Source organism: Carassius auratus, chromosome 49 (assembly GCF_003368295.1).
Source record: "Carassius auratus strain Wakin chromosome 49, ASM336829v1, whole genome shotgun sequence".
Taxonomy (NCBI): Eukaryota; Metazoa; Chordata; class Actinopteri; order Cypriniformes; family Cyprinidae; genus Carassius; species Carassius auratus.
In genome coordinates, this window is record NC_039291.1 from 13,763,979 (window position 1) to 13,776,428 (window position 12,450).

The 12,450-nt window shown below is 33.9% G+C and overlaps 1 protein-coding gene across 1 annotated transcript; it reads right to left on the bottom strand.

Moving 5' to 3' along the window:
* Nucleotides 1-3,199: 3,199 nt before the first annotated feature.
* LOC113065921 (succinate--hydroxymethylglutarate CoA-transferase-like) lies at nucleotides 3,200-11,210 on the bottom strand. Its single transcript, XM_026237457.1, has 8 exons — nucleotides 11,184-11,210; nucleotides 10,779-10,886; nucleotides 10,644-10,694; nucleotides 10,426-10,539; nucleotides 8,741-8,771; nucleotides 4,229-4,293; nucleotides 3,941-4,014; nucleotides 3,200-3,209 (listed from the first exon to the last, which is right to left on the bottom strand). Exons 1-8 carry the CDS (start codon nucleotides 11,208-11,210, stop codon nucleotides 3,200-3,202), a joined length of 480 nt encoding a protein of 159 aa, XP_026093242.1.
* Between the last annotated feature and the right edge of the window lie 1,240 nt (nucleotides 11,211-12,450).

The window sequence follows — 12,450 nt, forward strand, 5'->3', positions numbered from 1 at the left end:
CTTTCAAAGTGGTATCATTCAGGGGGTGAGTGCTCCGACTCGTTAGCTCTGCACAAAGGTTTTGCGGTATCATGTCAGAAACAAGAGTCGGATGTGTTGTGGATCTTTTGAATGATCTTTTCAGAAATCTAAAGGAAAAGATGACCGACTTAAAATGCAACTTTTTGCAAAGCCAGTGCAGGACAACAGATTTAACTCAGATGCCTGATTCTGAACCCTCTATTCATTTGCAAGGTTTACACAGAGTCCAAGGCTCTGTTCCAAAACACAACTACTTAGGCAGCACTTTGAGGCAGCATGATTATAAGGCCTTCTAAAATTCTTTCTTTTGGTCAAAATATAAGGCTGCATTGAAAGCACTCTCGGTGACAGAAAAAGGCAATTGATGCAATAATGATAAGAAGAGATTAAAAATTTTAAAGTTTTCAATTTAATTAAAATAGATTATTTTACCCAATATGTGTTATGTACTGTATTTACAATGCTTATCATATATAGCATCATATTGAAGCTTAGAACTATTGATAATGTTAAACCAATGGATCAAATAAATCAGCCCCTGTTGATAGATGAATAAAAAAGAAGTTGGTTCTGAAACCCATTCAAAAGTATCTGTGTATACAATATTTAGTTTCTAACAACATAACCGAAAATAATAATAAAAGTCATTGTTTTTAATTACTGTTAATAATATTTTTTTTTACATTTTTAATTTACTTACTTTTTTTCAACACTGATAATAATATTACAATGTTTCTTGAGCAGGCAAATCAGCATATTAGAATGATTTCTGAAGATCATGTGACACTGGAAGACTGAAATACTTGAAATGATAATAACATAATGAAAAATATAATAAAAGTATTTCAGAATTTGATTGTTTTTACTGTATTTTATTTTAAAAAATTTCGCCTTGGTGAGGCAAAAGAACTTACTAACCCCAAACTTTTGCAAATTGAAAACGTATTATATAATAAACTAAAAATGTTGTGCTCTAAAAGAGATAGGTCACCAAAATATGAAACTGTCATAAATTTACCCCAACCTCAAGTTGTTCCAACCTGTATATTTGAAGGGTAGTCATTTACTTTTTTCCATACTATGGAAGTCAATTTGGTGGTTACCAACATTCTGTGCTCAAACGAAGACAGAAGTTCATGCAGGTTTGAAACAACTTGAGGGCTAGTAAATTAGTAAGAGAATTTTAATTTTAGGGTGAACTATGCCTTTGACGTCATGGCTTCAGATAGTCAAGCTCTAGCTATTTCCTGCATTTCGAGAGTGATTAGTCACATGGCAATTAGAGCTCAGCATGAGCAAAGACAGCACATTTCCGACATACATCCGGGCATCAGCACGAGCAAGAACATTTATGAAGAATGATACCGGAGTAGACTGTGACCGCATTTTGTTTCATTACAATCATATTTGAGCATATTAAGATCGGGTCTAAAATTCATGAACATTTACTCATTTGTCTTAAAACTCCTCAGCTGTATCTCAAATAATGTGCAAAATAATAGTTTCTGCATTGTCAGTGATCCAACACTGATTTTCAAATGTCAAATTTCTGCAAAACTCCAAGTGGTTCAGATCAAATAAACAGTGGAGGATGCGGACCAAATCTGCTTTGTGAATTTTGGACTCTTATCATGCATTTCTGATTCCATGATCTTCAACAGTTTATTATGTGTGTCAGAACACAATGAGAAGCTGAGTGGAGGAAACACAGTCATTCAGCATAAACTGAAAAACATGTTTGTTGCATGCAAATATTTATCTATCAAGTCTTTAGTCAATCTAGAATTTCAGCTCAGAAAACAGCTTGTAGCTTAAAAGGTTATCTGAGGTTTCAAGTAGTTACTATGGTGAAAAACTCAATAAAAAATCCTATTAAGTGATATGGCAGATGCAAAAGACATTTGAAAAAAAGATGCTATACTGTACGTCTCCGTTCCAGTTTTTAAGTTTTCAGTAAAACACACTGGCAATTGCGAAACAATAAGGGAATATAGAACATTCACCAAGTGAACCAAATATCATCCGTCAGATTCTCCTGGCACACAGTGAAGCCTGTTTAGCATCACAGTCAACAGACAGCAACACACACTCATGAACAAGTACACTTAGCGTCTCGAACTCCATTGATGCTACACGCTCAGCGTCTCAAATGGCTTCTTTACGGCATTGACGTCTTCTGAGCGAGCCAGAGCTGCTATTTAGATCCTATGTAAGTTCGCATTTCCAGGCAGTCTGCAGGTGAGACGCGGTACGAGTGCTGTGACATTTGTTGAAGTCCCTCGCTCATTCGAAAAGCAAAGGAAAATTGCAGACGCAAATTATTCAAAATCATATTTGTAAATGGTGTGCTATTTTCTCCACAAGGACAGGTATTCAAAGTCTCAAAAGCTGATTTGTTCATGAAATACACAGTGGCATGACAGGAAAACCTACGTTTACTTACAATACATAATACATGTAAATTAGCATTTACCCTTAGCATGCCAACCACATCATTACTTACGACAGGAACAGATTGAGTTGAGTCACCACTTATATAAAGAAGAAAAGTCATCCAAAAAGTACATGTGACTTAATGTTCAAGATTACAGTGACCACTTGAATTAGAAACTTCACTTGAACTTTACTTAAAAGCCATAAATGGCATAATTTACAGTAAAACAACACTCAAGGTGAACATTTAAGGCATAGGAACATTAACACACACACACACACACACACACACACACACACACACCACACACATATATATATATATATATATATATATATATATATATATATATATAATATATATATATATATATATATATATATATTCATTTCATTCAAAGTAAGAGAAAAAACCATAAAGTCAAAACTATCAAGCCATCATGGTAAATTAAATAGTGCATGCTGAAGTCTAGTAGCTAGGGAAAATTGATTTATATGCTTATACAGTTATGGAGAGCTGATTTATTTATACTGTAAAGTAAAACGTTCATGTTTTCTCTAGAGTCTGGAATTGGTCAGATTAAACCCACTTCCAGCGAACTGCATACTTTCAAGCCAAAGAAATGAAACAGAGTCGTCAGGTTCGATTTAAAAAGCTTGTTCCATGTTTTAAGCAAAAGACAACAGTCTTGAAATCTGAAAAAGGGATTCTTCTAAGAGCTGAATATGTCATCATGGAGATATTCTACGAAGTACTGAATACATCAAAAGCACAAACACTGTTTTAGATCTACTAACTGTAATACTAAGATTTCCACTCCATTTGAAAGCATAATTCTATGCTTCGTGCTGTTGGTTTCAGAGCAAAATGCAAAACTGACATTTCATTCAACGGCGTGCTTCACTCGGCAGCGATAAACACAGCAGCACATATACTTCATTTTCATCAACCCACCAAAATAAGAGCTTACTTATTTTAGGTTTTAAAATGATACAAATTCACAAAAAAAGGTAATATTAGCATTGTATTTTAAAGTGTACTATAAAAATCTGTATTTTTATTTTTATTTTATACTCAATTTATATTTTCAATAGTATTACAACACTGATTGTTTTGTTTATTATTTCATTAAAATACAAACTATATCAATGCAATAATACTATTTTTACACTGGGAACAGGTTTGGAGAAATGCAGCATTACATCACTTGCTCACTAAAGGATGCTCTGCAGTGAATGGGTGCCGTCAGAATGAGTGTCCAAACATAGTGTTATTAGTCGGAAGCAATGGTTTAAAGTTTATTACAAAAATGCAGCTTTTTGCTTCACAAGACATTAACCGATGGACTGGAGCGGTGTGGATTACTTGTGGATTATTGTGATGTTTTTATCAGCTGTTTGGACTCTCATTCTGACGGCACCCATTCACTGCAGAGGATCCACTGCTGAGCAAGTGATCGAATGTAAAAATTCTCCAAATCTGTACAAATGAAGTAAATGAGTGAATAAACCAGTGGCTTGATCTGTCATTGCAAGACCTGGTCTGACTGGGTCTCCATCCTAAAGAAAATTATTAAAAAATAATAATAAATAACAGAAGCTGTTAAATAAACAAGAGGTAAAGAACCTTAAATGGGGTGTAGTATTTAAGATGAAGTGTGTAATCCTGGTGTGGGTTTGGGACGGTTATCTGTTTGTTCTGCCAATACTTGACCATTTGTTGATGCTAGAAATGACACAGTTCACATTTAGCTCATCAGATCATCTTCCTCACCTCAGGACCAGTGATGTGCACCAAACCAGACACCGCAGACGCAATGGAGTCATATCCAGGCTTGTCTGTCCGTATCCTGAACAAATTAACAGACGTGGTTACTGATTATGTGTGTGAGGATGATTATCAGATGAAAATGTGCTTACAGCTCACAGTTTGGTGTAACATGAGCATGTCAGAGCTACAATCTCCAGCATATTCTGCTTTGCCAGTATGGCTTGATTTGGGCCTGTGTGCGGCTCTCAGAAATCCCCACAGCTGAGCACACATGTCGGGAGTCAATGTGGGCAAAGACCCGATTCCATCTCTATTATCATCAGATTAATTTGATTCTAGGAACTCCATCGTGGTTCTAAGACTTTGACTCAGTGGAGGTAAACATCTATGGATGTGTTTATTTCCTTGGCAGAGGTATGGGCGGCTAAAGCTAAATCTGTCATGCCCTAGTATGAAAACAGCAGTCTACTAACCAGAGTTTGTGCAAGTATATTTCACAAAGCAGCATCACTTCATAACATTTTTCCCTCTCTCTTTGCTTTAATTACTTGTGTTTGCTAAGACAACTATCACTATTATTACTGCTCATTCTCAGATTTAAGTATTATATATATATATATATATATATATATATATATATATATACACACACAGACACACACACACACACACACACACACACATTTTGTATTATATTATCATGTATTATCAGATGCCTTTATGTTTATAACAGTATATTTCAATGTTAATATACCAATCTACCTGAACAAAAAACAGCTTTTCGTCTTAAAATGTATTGATAAACACCATAACATTACAGGGAGCAAAAAAACACCACACAAAACACCCTAATGTAATATGCTATCTAATACCAAAATTGAAGAAAAAACTAAAATATTTATACAACTTATAAGCATACGGTATGTGATGTGTCCCACAGAGATTTCTGAGAATTCTTTTTTTTTTATTATTAGTATGGTTAATCTATAGGTTTTTACCTGCAAAAACAAATTCACCGGACCTGAACCCAGTCGAGATGGTTTAGGGGTGAGCTGGACCGCAGACAGAAGGCAAAAGGATCAACAAGTGCTAAGCATCTCTCGGGGAACTCCTTCAAGACTGTTGGAAGACCATTTCAGGTGACTACCTCTTGAAGCTCATCAAGAGAATGCCAAGAGTGTGCAAAGCAGTAATCAAAGCAAAATATTTTCAGTTGTTCCACGCTTTTTTGTTATGTATATAATTCCATTTATAATTCCACATGTGTTAATTCATAGTTCTAATGCCTTCCGTGTGAATCTACAATTTTCATAGTCATGAAAATAAAGAAAACCGTTTGAATGAGAAGGTGCGTCCAAACTTTTGGTCTGTACTATTCCTTTAACCATGTATCATCATTTTACCAATAAATTATGAATACAAATAAAATAATAAAAATAAATAAATAAATAATCTTCATATAGTAAACTTTAAGAGCTAAACCACTTTCCGAGAACTGGTTTCTAAGAGAATCTATATCATCAGCAACATGAACTAAAATCTAATATTAATGCTGTATTCATTCATCAGGTTTCTCCACTGCCAGCTTTGGCACAATGTGAAAAGCATTCGATGCCAAACCTCGGCACATTTGGGTGTGGGGGCCGATAATGAAGGACATATGCTGAAAATAACTCGCGTTCTCAGACGCCACTTAATTTGCTGTAAAGAAATGAAACCTCAACAATAAAAAGAAACAGGGAGCTTTGTCGATTCTGTGGACGCCGAGCGCCACAGAGACCTCAACCGTCTCCAGAGGAGGAACAGGAGTCTGTGGTTCTCCTTCTCTGTACTCATCAGTGTATAACCAAGCCTGATTACTCCACGTCAACCAGACTAGACAGTGTGTGTCTCGCCCGAAAACACCCGTCTCATATCTGCATGGACTGTAACAGACATGATGTACTCCTGATAAAAACAGTGTGGAAATAAAACCACCTTTTTATAGTAGAAACATGGAAGACAGAAGAAATCTGAAGGGTTTTCTGGGGGTTTTATTTTGCTGGCATGTCAAGCAATGTGTTTACCATTGTGTGTATATACGATCCTCTTATAGACATCATGTCTCAACAGAATGACTGGTTGAATGACTAGTGAATGAATGGCTGATTTGGCATAAAACAAGAAGTCAAAGAAAAAAATGCAATGACTAAACAAACTTTAGATTAGTTTAATGGATAATAATAATACAAAGTGTGTACTAGACAAAACCACAAATGGTAATATTTTTGACAAAAGGAAGAGTATTTGAAGCATACAATAAGCACTTTAACCCTCCAAGAAGAAGAAAAACCTTTCGCAGTAAGAAACAGACAAATATTTGATGCTTGTGGACCAAATTTGGTCATGGTTATGCCAGCTATGGCAAATTCCGTGGTTCCTGATCATCAACATCTGATTAATCTCCCATGTGTGGGACCTCTTTTTTTTGGAACAAAAGGCAAATGATGTCTTGTATCAAAGACGCTGCCAAGTCATGGTTTTAAGCCTCCATGAGGATTTGCATATGCAATCGCTGTATATAGGTTACACAGTGCCGTTTCCTCACGAAATTGAGCCAAAATCACAGAAATTGGTCCCTACCAAATTGCTACTGGACTAACATTTTGCTCCCTCGGGACTGAAGCAATAAACCAAAGGATGTCAATAAATCTACTGACCACATGCCACTGCAAGGCCCATTACAAATAAATTAAACATGACTGCAGAACTGCTACAGCATGTGAGATGCAAACCACCCATAAATGAATGCTTCCTTTTTTCCTGATTGGGGTGTCCAGTTAATCACAGTTCATAAGGCAGGATAGGAGACTGGTAATGATATTTGCTTAAACACAGGGTTGAAAGACTTCAACAAGAGAGCCACAGCAGACCTCTAGCGCTGGTTGCAATATTCCCAATCGAAGGCCCATTTGCAGTGCGTATGAAGTGTATATATTTTTCTAGCCTATGTTAACGTGTTAGCGCATTCACACGATGTACTGTAAACCAGGAGCATTGCATATGCAGTAGTCTATTTTTACAGTGCTGCATGTGCTGAGTTCAAGTGGCAGTGCCTTTTTCTTAGTAAAAATGAACATGGACTGAATCGAAAATGTAGTAATTATTCTATAAAAGCTCTATAATATATATATATATATATATATATATATATATATATATATATATATATATATATATATATATATATATATATTGGTGCTGTAAAATGATAAATTGCATACAAAATAAAAGTTTTGTTTACATAATATGTTTGTTTACTGTGTATATTTATTATGTTTATATAAATACACACGCATACAGTCAAAATTTGGAAAATATTTACATGTATTTACATGTATTCATATTCTGACATTTTATATTATATATAAATATATTGAACATACAAACAACAATATTTTTCTCAAATATATACATACATGTGTTTGTATTTGTATAACAAATACACATACATTATACACACATATTATGTTAAGAAAAACTTTGATTTTGGATGTGTTTGACTGCACTTATACTGCACATATATATATGTGTGTGTGTGTGTGTATGTGTGTGTGTGTGTGTGTATGTGTGTGTGGAATAATAATTTACTTAAATTATGTTATTTCCTGTGTGTCAGTTATGTGTATTTCTTTGTTGTTGTTGTTTTTTTTGTTTTTGTTTTTTTTATAAATGTGTAGAGTGCAACGGGCAAATATTACACTTTATATAAATCACTTTTATTGTAGACAAATTACGTCAAAATGACCAGTCTGTTATATGATTTGAATTGTTACAGTTGAGGAAACTTTGCAGACCACACCTGTGAGCTGGTCACGATTTAAGATGTTTACTGTGTTTCAAAATAGTTACTCATCATGCGTTCTTTTTTTTGTTGTTGTTAGATTAGAGTTTCTAATATCTAATAACTTTTTCAATGTTCTGTCAAGCAGACACGGCTTCAATTTAATAAACATTCTCTAGATACCACAGAAAACCTAAAAATAAATTCCTATCTAACATATCTATTACAGTCAACACAGAACAAATTACATTTTGGCCTAATCTAATTGAGAGGGAAATGATCACTTTGGTTCAACGATGCAGCTTTAATTTGATCCGATATGTCTGAGTCGGAAGCTGTGGTTCTGGGAATTCTCTGGAGACTGAATATATAAAGTCACCTTTTATTCAAAACAATTATAATAATATTAAAATACTGATAAGGTAGTGGGCAGCAAAACCACAGGAGACCAGGAAGAATGATGAGAATCGACTAAAGAAAATTCCTGTCAAGTAATAAATCAAATAGCACTTGTTGAATCGAAGCATTGCAGACTTAATTTACATTGAAAAAAAGAAAGTGCAAAATCTTTTCAGAAGCGGAAAATTAAACGACACAGGATGAGCACAGTAAATCATTCTAGTTTAACTGTCCAGCATCCACAGTTTAATGAGGTCTTGTGGGTTACGCCTCCAGGTCTTCATAAGCAGCGCGAGACATGGGAATTTGGCTGTGATTTGTGATCTTACAGAGAACAGCAGAAAAATAACGCAGTCTTTGAGTGCAATTCATTGCTAACCGCAAGAGCTGCCATTGCAGTGTTGACATGATGTAGCAACTTGCATGAAATGTACAGTATAATCACGACCAACATGAGAGTTTCGTTTGCTGAACTCACTTGAGTGGCTTGAATCTTCGCGTGCTGATAGATGTTGTAATTTAGCTATACGACTTCATGTTTTCATGTAAATGAAAACAGATATTTATCAGTAGTTCTTTAACCGTATTAAATCCAGATGCAAATCTGTAGTAAAATATTTTAAACCTATATAACCGAAAAAACGAAATGCATGGTAGTTTGAACAAACTGGTGACTTTTTACACAGAGAGATGTAATACTGATTTCCTTATCAAGTGTGACTTGACTGCAGGATGTATGGGTGCCTGACACGTGAAACCAATCAGCAAAGCAGCCAGCGTGGTGACAGTGCCCATCCGCTTCAGATTAGCGTGGCTACAGAACAATTTTCAAGTAAAGCGTGGCTTCCTTTATGAGTGTGATTAAAAAAGAATCAGACAGTAAAGTAAATTAGCCTTTTCACAAGGGCCCTACAACTGAAAACATAAGGGTTTATGAGTCAAAAGCAGGCCAGATTTAGAATACCATAGGAGTGTCTACAGTACAGAAAACCTGGGTTTTTACGTATTTAACTGGAGACGAGTATCTTAAATACATTATAAAAGAGAAAACACTGCAAAAATGTGCAATGGCACATCTCTTTAACAAGCAGTAGTTCTTAAACGGGGAGCCGGGGTCCACTAGGGGGCCTTAAGATGACAAGAAATATATTGTTAACGTTAAAATAATTTAAATTCAAAACAAGTAGATTTATTTCAACTGTAAAATCTATTTAGGAGCATGATGCAAATAATTTTTTTTTTTTTTTAAATCAGTGTGGGTCTTTATAAAACGTGAAATTGTATGAAATTAAGGGTTATAAAAAGTATTAAATATCTGAAATGATTAAAATATTGTGATTATATATATATATATATATATATATATATATATATATATATATATATATATATATATATATATATATATATATATAAATTTTTAAGAGGTCTAAAATTTGGGGATGGAGCACAGGAATGCTTTGATTAGATTAAATATATGTCAGAACTACATGTCCAAATTCAGAAAGCTTGTGCTTTCAGAGCAGTTTACAATCAATAAATAACATGCATCCATGCCAAAAGATCATAATAAATCATAATAATTAACAGTAGATCATAACCAATGCTTGCATTGTGGTGTTTATATTGTGATATGTTGTAAATATGTTGCAATGTGTTTTAATGAGCAGCTGGCAATGGAAAAGCATACACATTTTAAAATAAAAATGTCAAAGTGTATTTCGGGCTTATTTATAACTAAAAGTCACACATTGTGCAAAATGTTTTTTTTTTTTTTTTCTGGTGGGTACACAAGCAATAAATAGTTTTTACAATTGTAATTTACAATTTTTTATTTAATTTAATGTGCCCAATTTCTAATAAAAATAAATAAATAATAAAAACAAGCAGTTTTGTCACAATACTGCAGAAATGATGGAAATAGCTTATTTTGGGAAGTATTTGCATGTTGTGAATACAGTATGTGTTCACCTGTTACAGAGCAATAGATGAGCTGAGGGGCCACTTTACTCAACTCTTCGTACCCAAGTCCCATCACGTTCAGCTTCCTGGTCCAGCAGTTCTCCACCAGAACATCACAGATTTTGGCAAGCTGACAGAAGAGACAAAGCAGTGCAACAGAGAAGATGCACATATCAAACAACAAATGTGATGTAATGCACCGAATAATATATACACTGAGTGTTGAAGATTTACCTCAGTTACAAGTTTGGTGCCTTTAGGATCTTTAAGATTAACAGCAATGCTCTGCAAGAAAGAAATCCCAATTATATATGACCTCACGCATTTGAAAAGATGCTAAAATTGCTCAAATAAGAAGAAAACAAACACAATGGAGTATATATTTTTGTTCCTGCTCACACTCAGAAAAGAAGCGCTCTCTTCACCCACAAACATGGAAGCAGCATTAACTACCTCACAATATTTGCTCTGGAGGCACTGGTCAAATACGAGTTTAATAGATGTGCAAGAAAACTTAATGAATGGGTATTTCTATTACTGTAGAGCTTAAAAGCCCCAGTCCTAATTCACCGTCTGTATATTAAACAGTGGCAAAGAAGAAAATCCTTTGGTGAGGTAAAAACAGCATTTGCTTTTTGGGACGAATCTAATCCTTGAAATTACGCCAACATCTTAAAACAAAAAGTCATGCAATATATGCCATAAGATGTCTTCAAAACACTTACGTACCACTCCATTCACATGAACCTTACCTGGTCACTCAACTTTAATCACCTCAGCTCCCAAATCTCCTAAAATCATAGTAGCGAAAGGTCCAGCAAGAACCCTGCATTGCACACCATGTAGTCATGTTATTTTTTTAACATTAAGCATCTAGCTGAGCATCATTTCTGAATATGAATGAACAGCTCCTTCCTCATCAGATCTAAGACTTTACCACCATCTAGTGGCCTGATCTGACCTTCATCTGTATTCATGGAGAAATGAGTTTGAATTATTATTAGCAATAAATCCGTTTTTAAATTTATTCTAGAATTCTCAATTGATAAATAAAATAAAAACAATGCATACAAATCTATATAATCTATATTACATATCAATAGGCAATTTAAGGATTTACAAAAGCTTGAAATCATATGTTAAGGGCAGACAGGTTAAAATGTTACTTGTTGATCCTTCAAGAATTCAGTTTAAAAAGTAAAATAGAAAAAATGACAATTGTTATGTATAATCCTCCTCCATGTTTATTGACGGTCTTGAGGTGAACCTCCTTCAGCAGCCAGAGGGGTATCTCATATATATATATAGGTGTGCACAAAAGCACCTCAACATAATCAAGCAAGCAGGTGTGCAAAACAATTACATCAGAATACACAATCTGCTCTAAATAAACAGGTGCGCATACAACTATTTACACCTGTAAATAAAGTAGTAATTTAAAGTACACAAGCTTGAAATTAATTTAAAGGACCACTACATTCAGGTCAGCTCGGGGCCCCAAGCAATTGCTTGGTTTGCCTACATTATATATACATATATACATATATACATATATATACATATATATATATATATATATATATATATATATATATATATATATATATATATATATATATATATATATATATATATATATATATATTCACATATATATATATATACACACACATATATATATATATATATATATATATATATATATATATATATATATATATATATACACACACATGTTAAACAGATTTGTATTTTGTATGTTTAACCATTAGATTAAAATATATAATTAGAGAATAGATGAATATAGCCCTCAGAAATGGCATCAAATAATATTGCAAACTCTTTTGGGGTTACTGGAATCTTATAATAATTATACTAATTTGATGGTTACAATTGAATAATTGTCTCAACAGAACAATACCACTGTTGTACAAGATTTATTCTAATATACTTGTATTGTTCAGAATAATAGATTTGTGTGTAGAAAAGTTCTGTTTATAAATGAGCTTCCACATGAACCTGTTTATGAAAAAAAAATAGC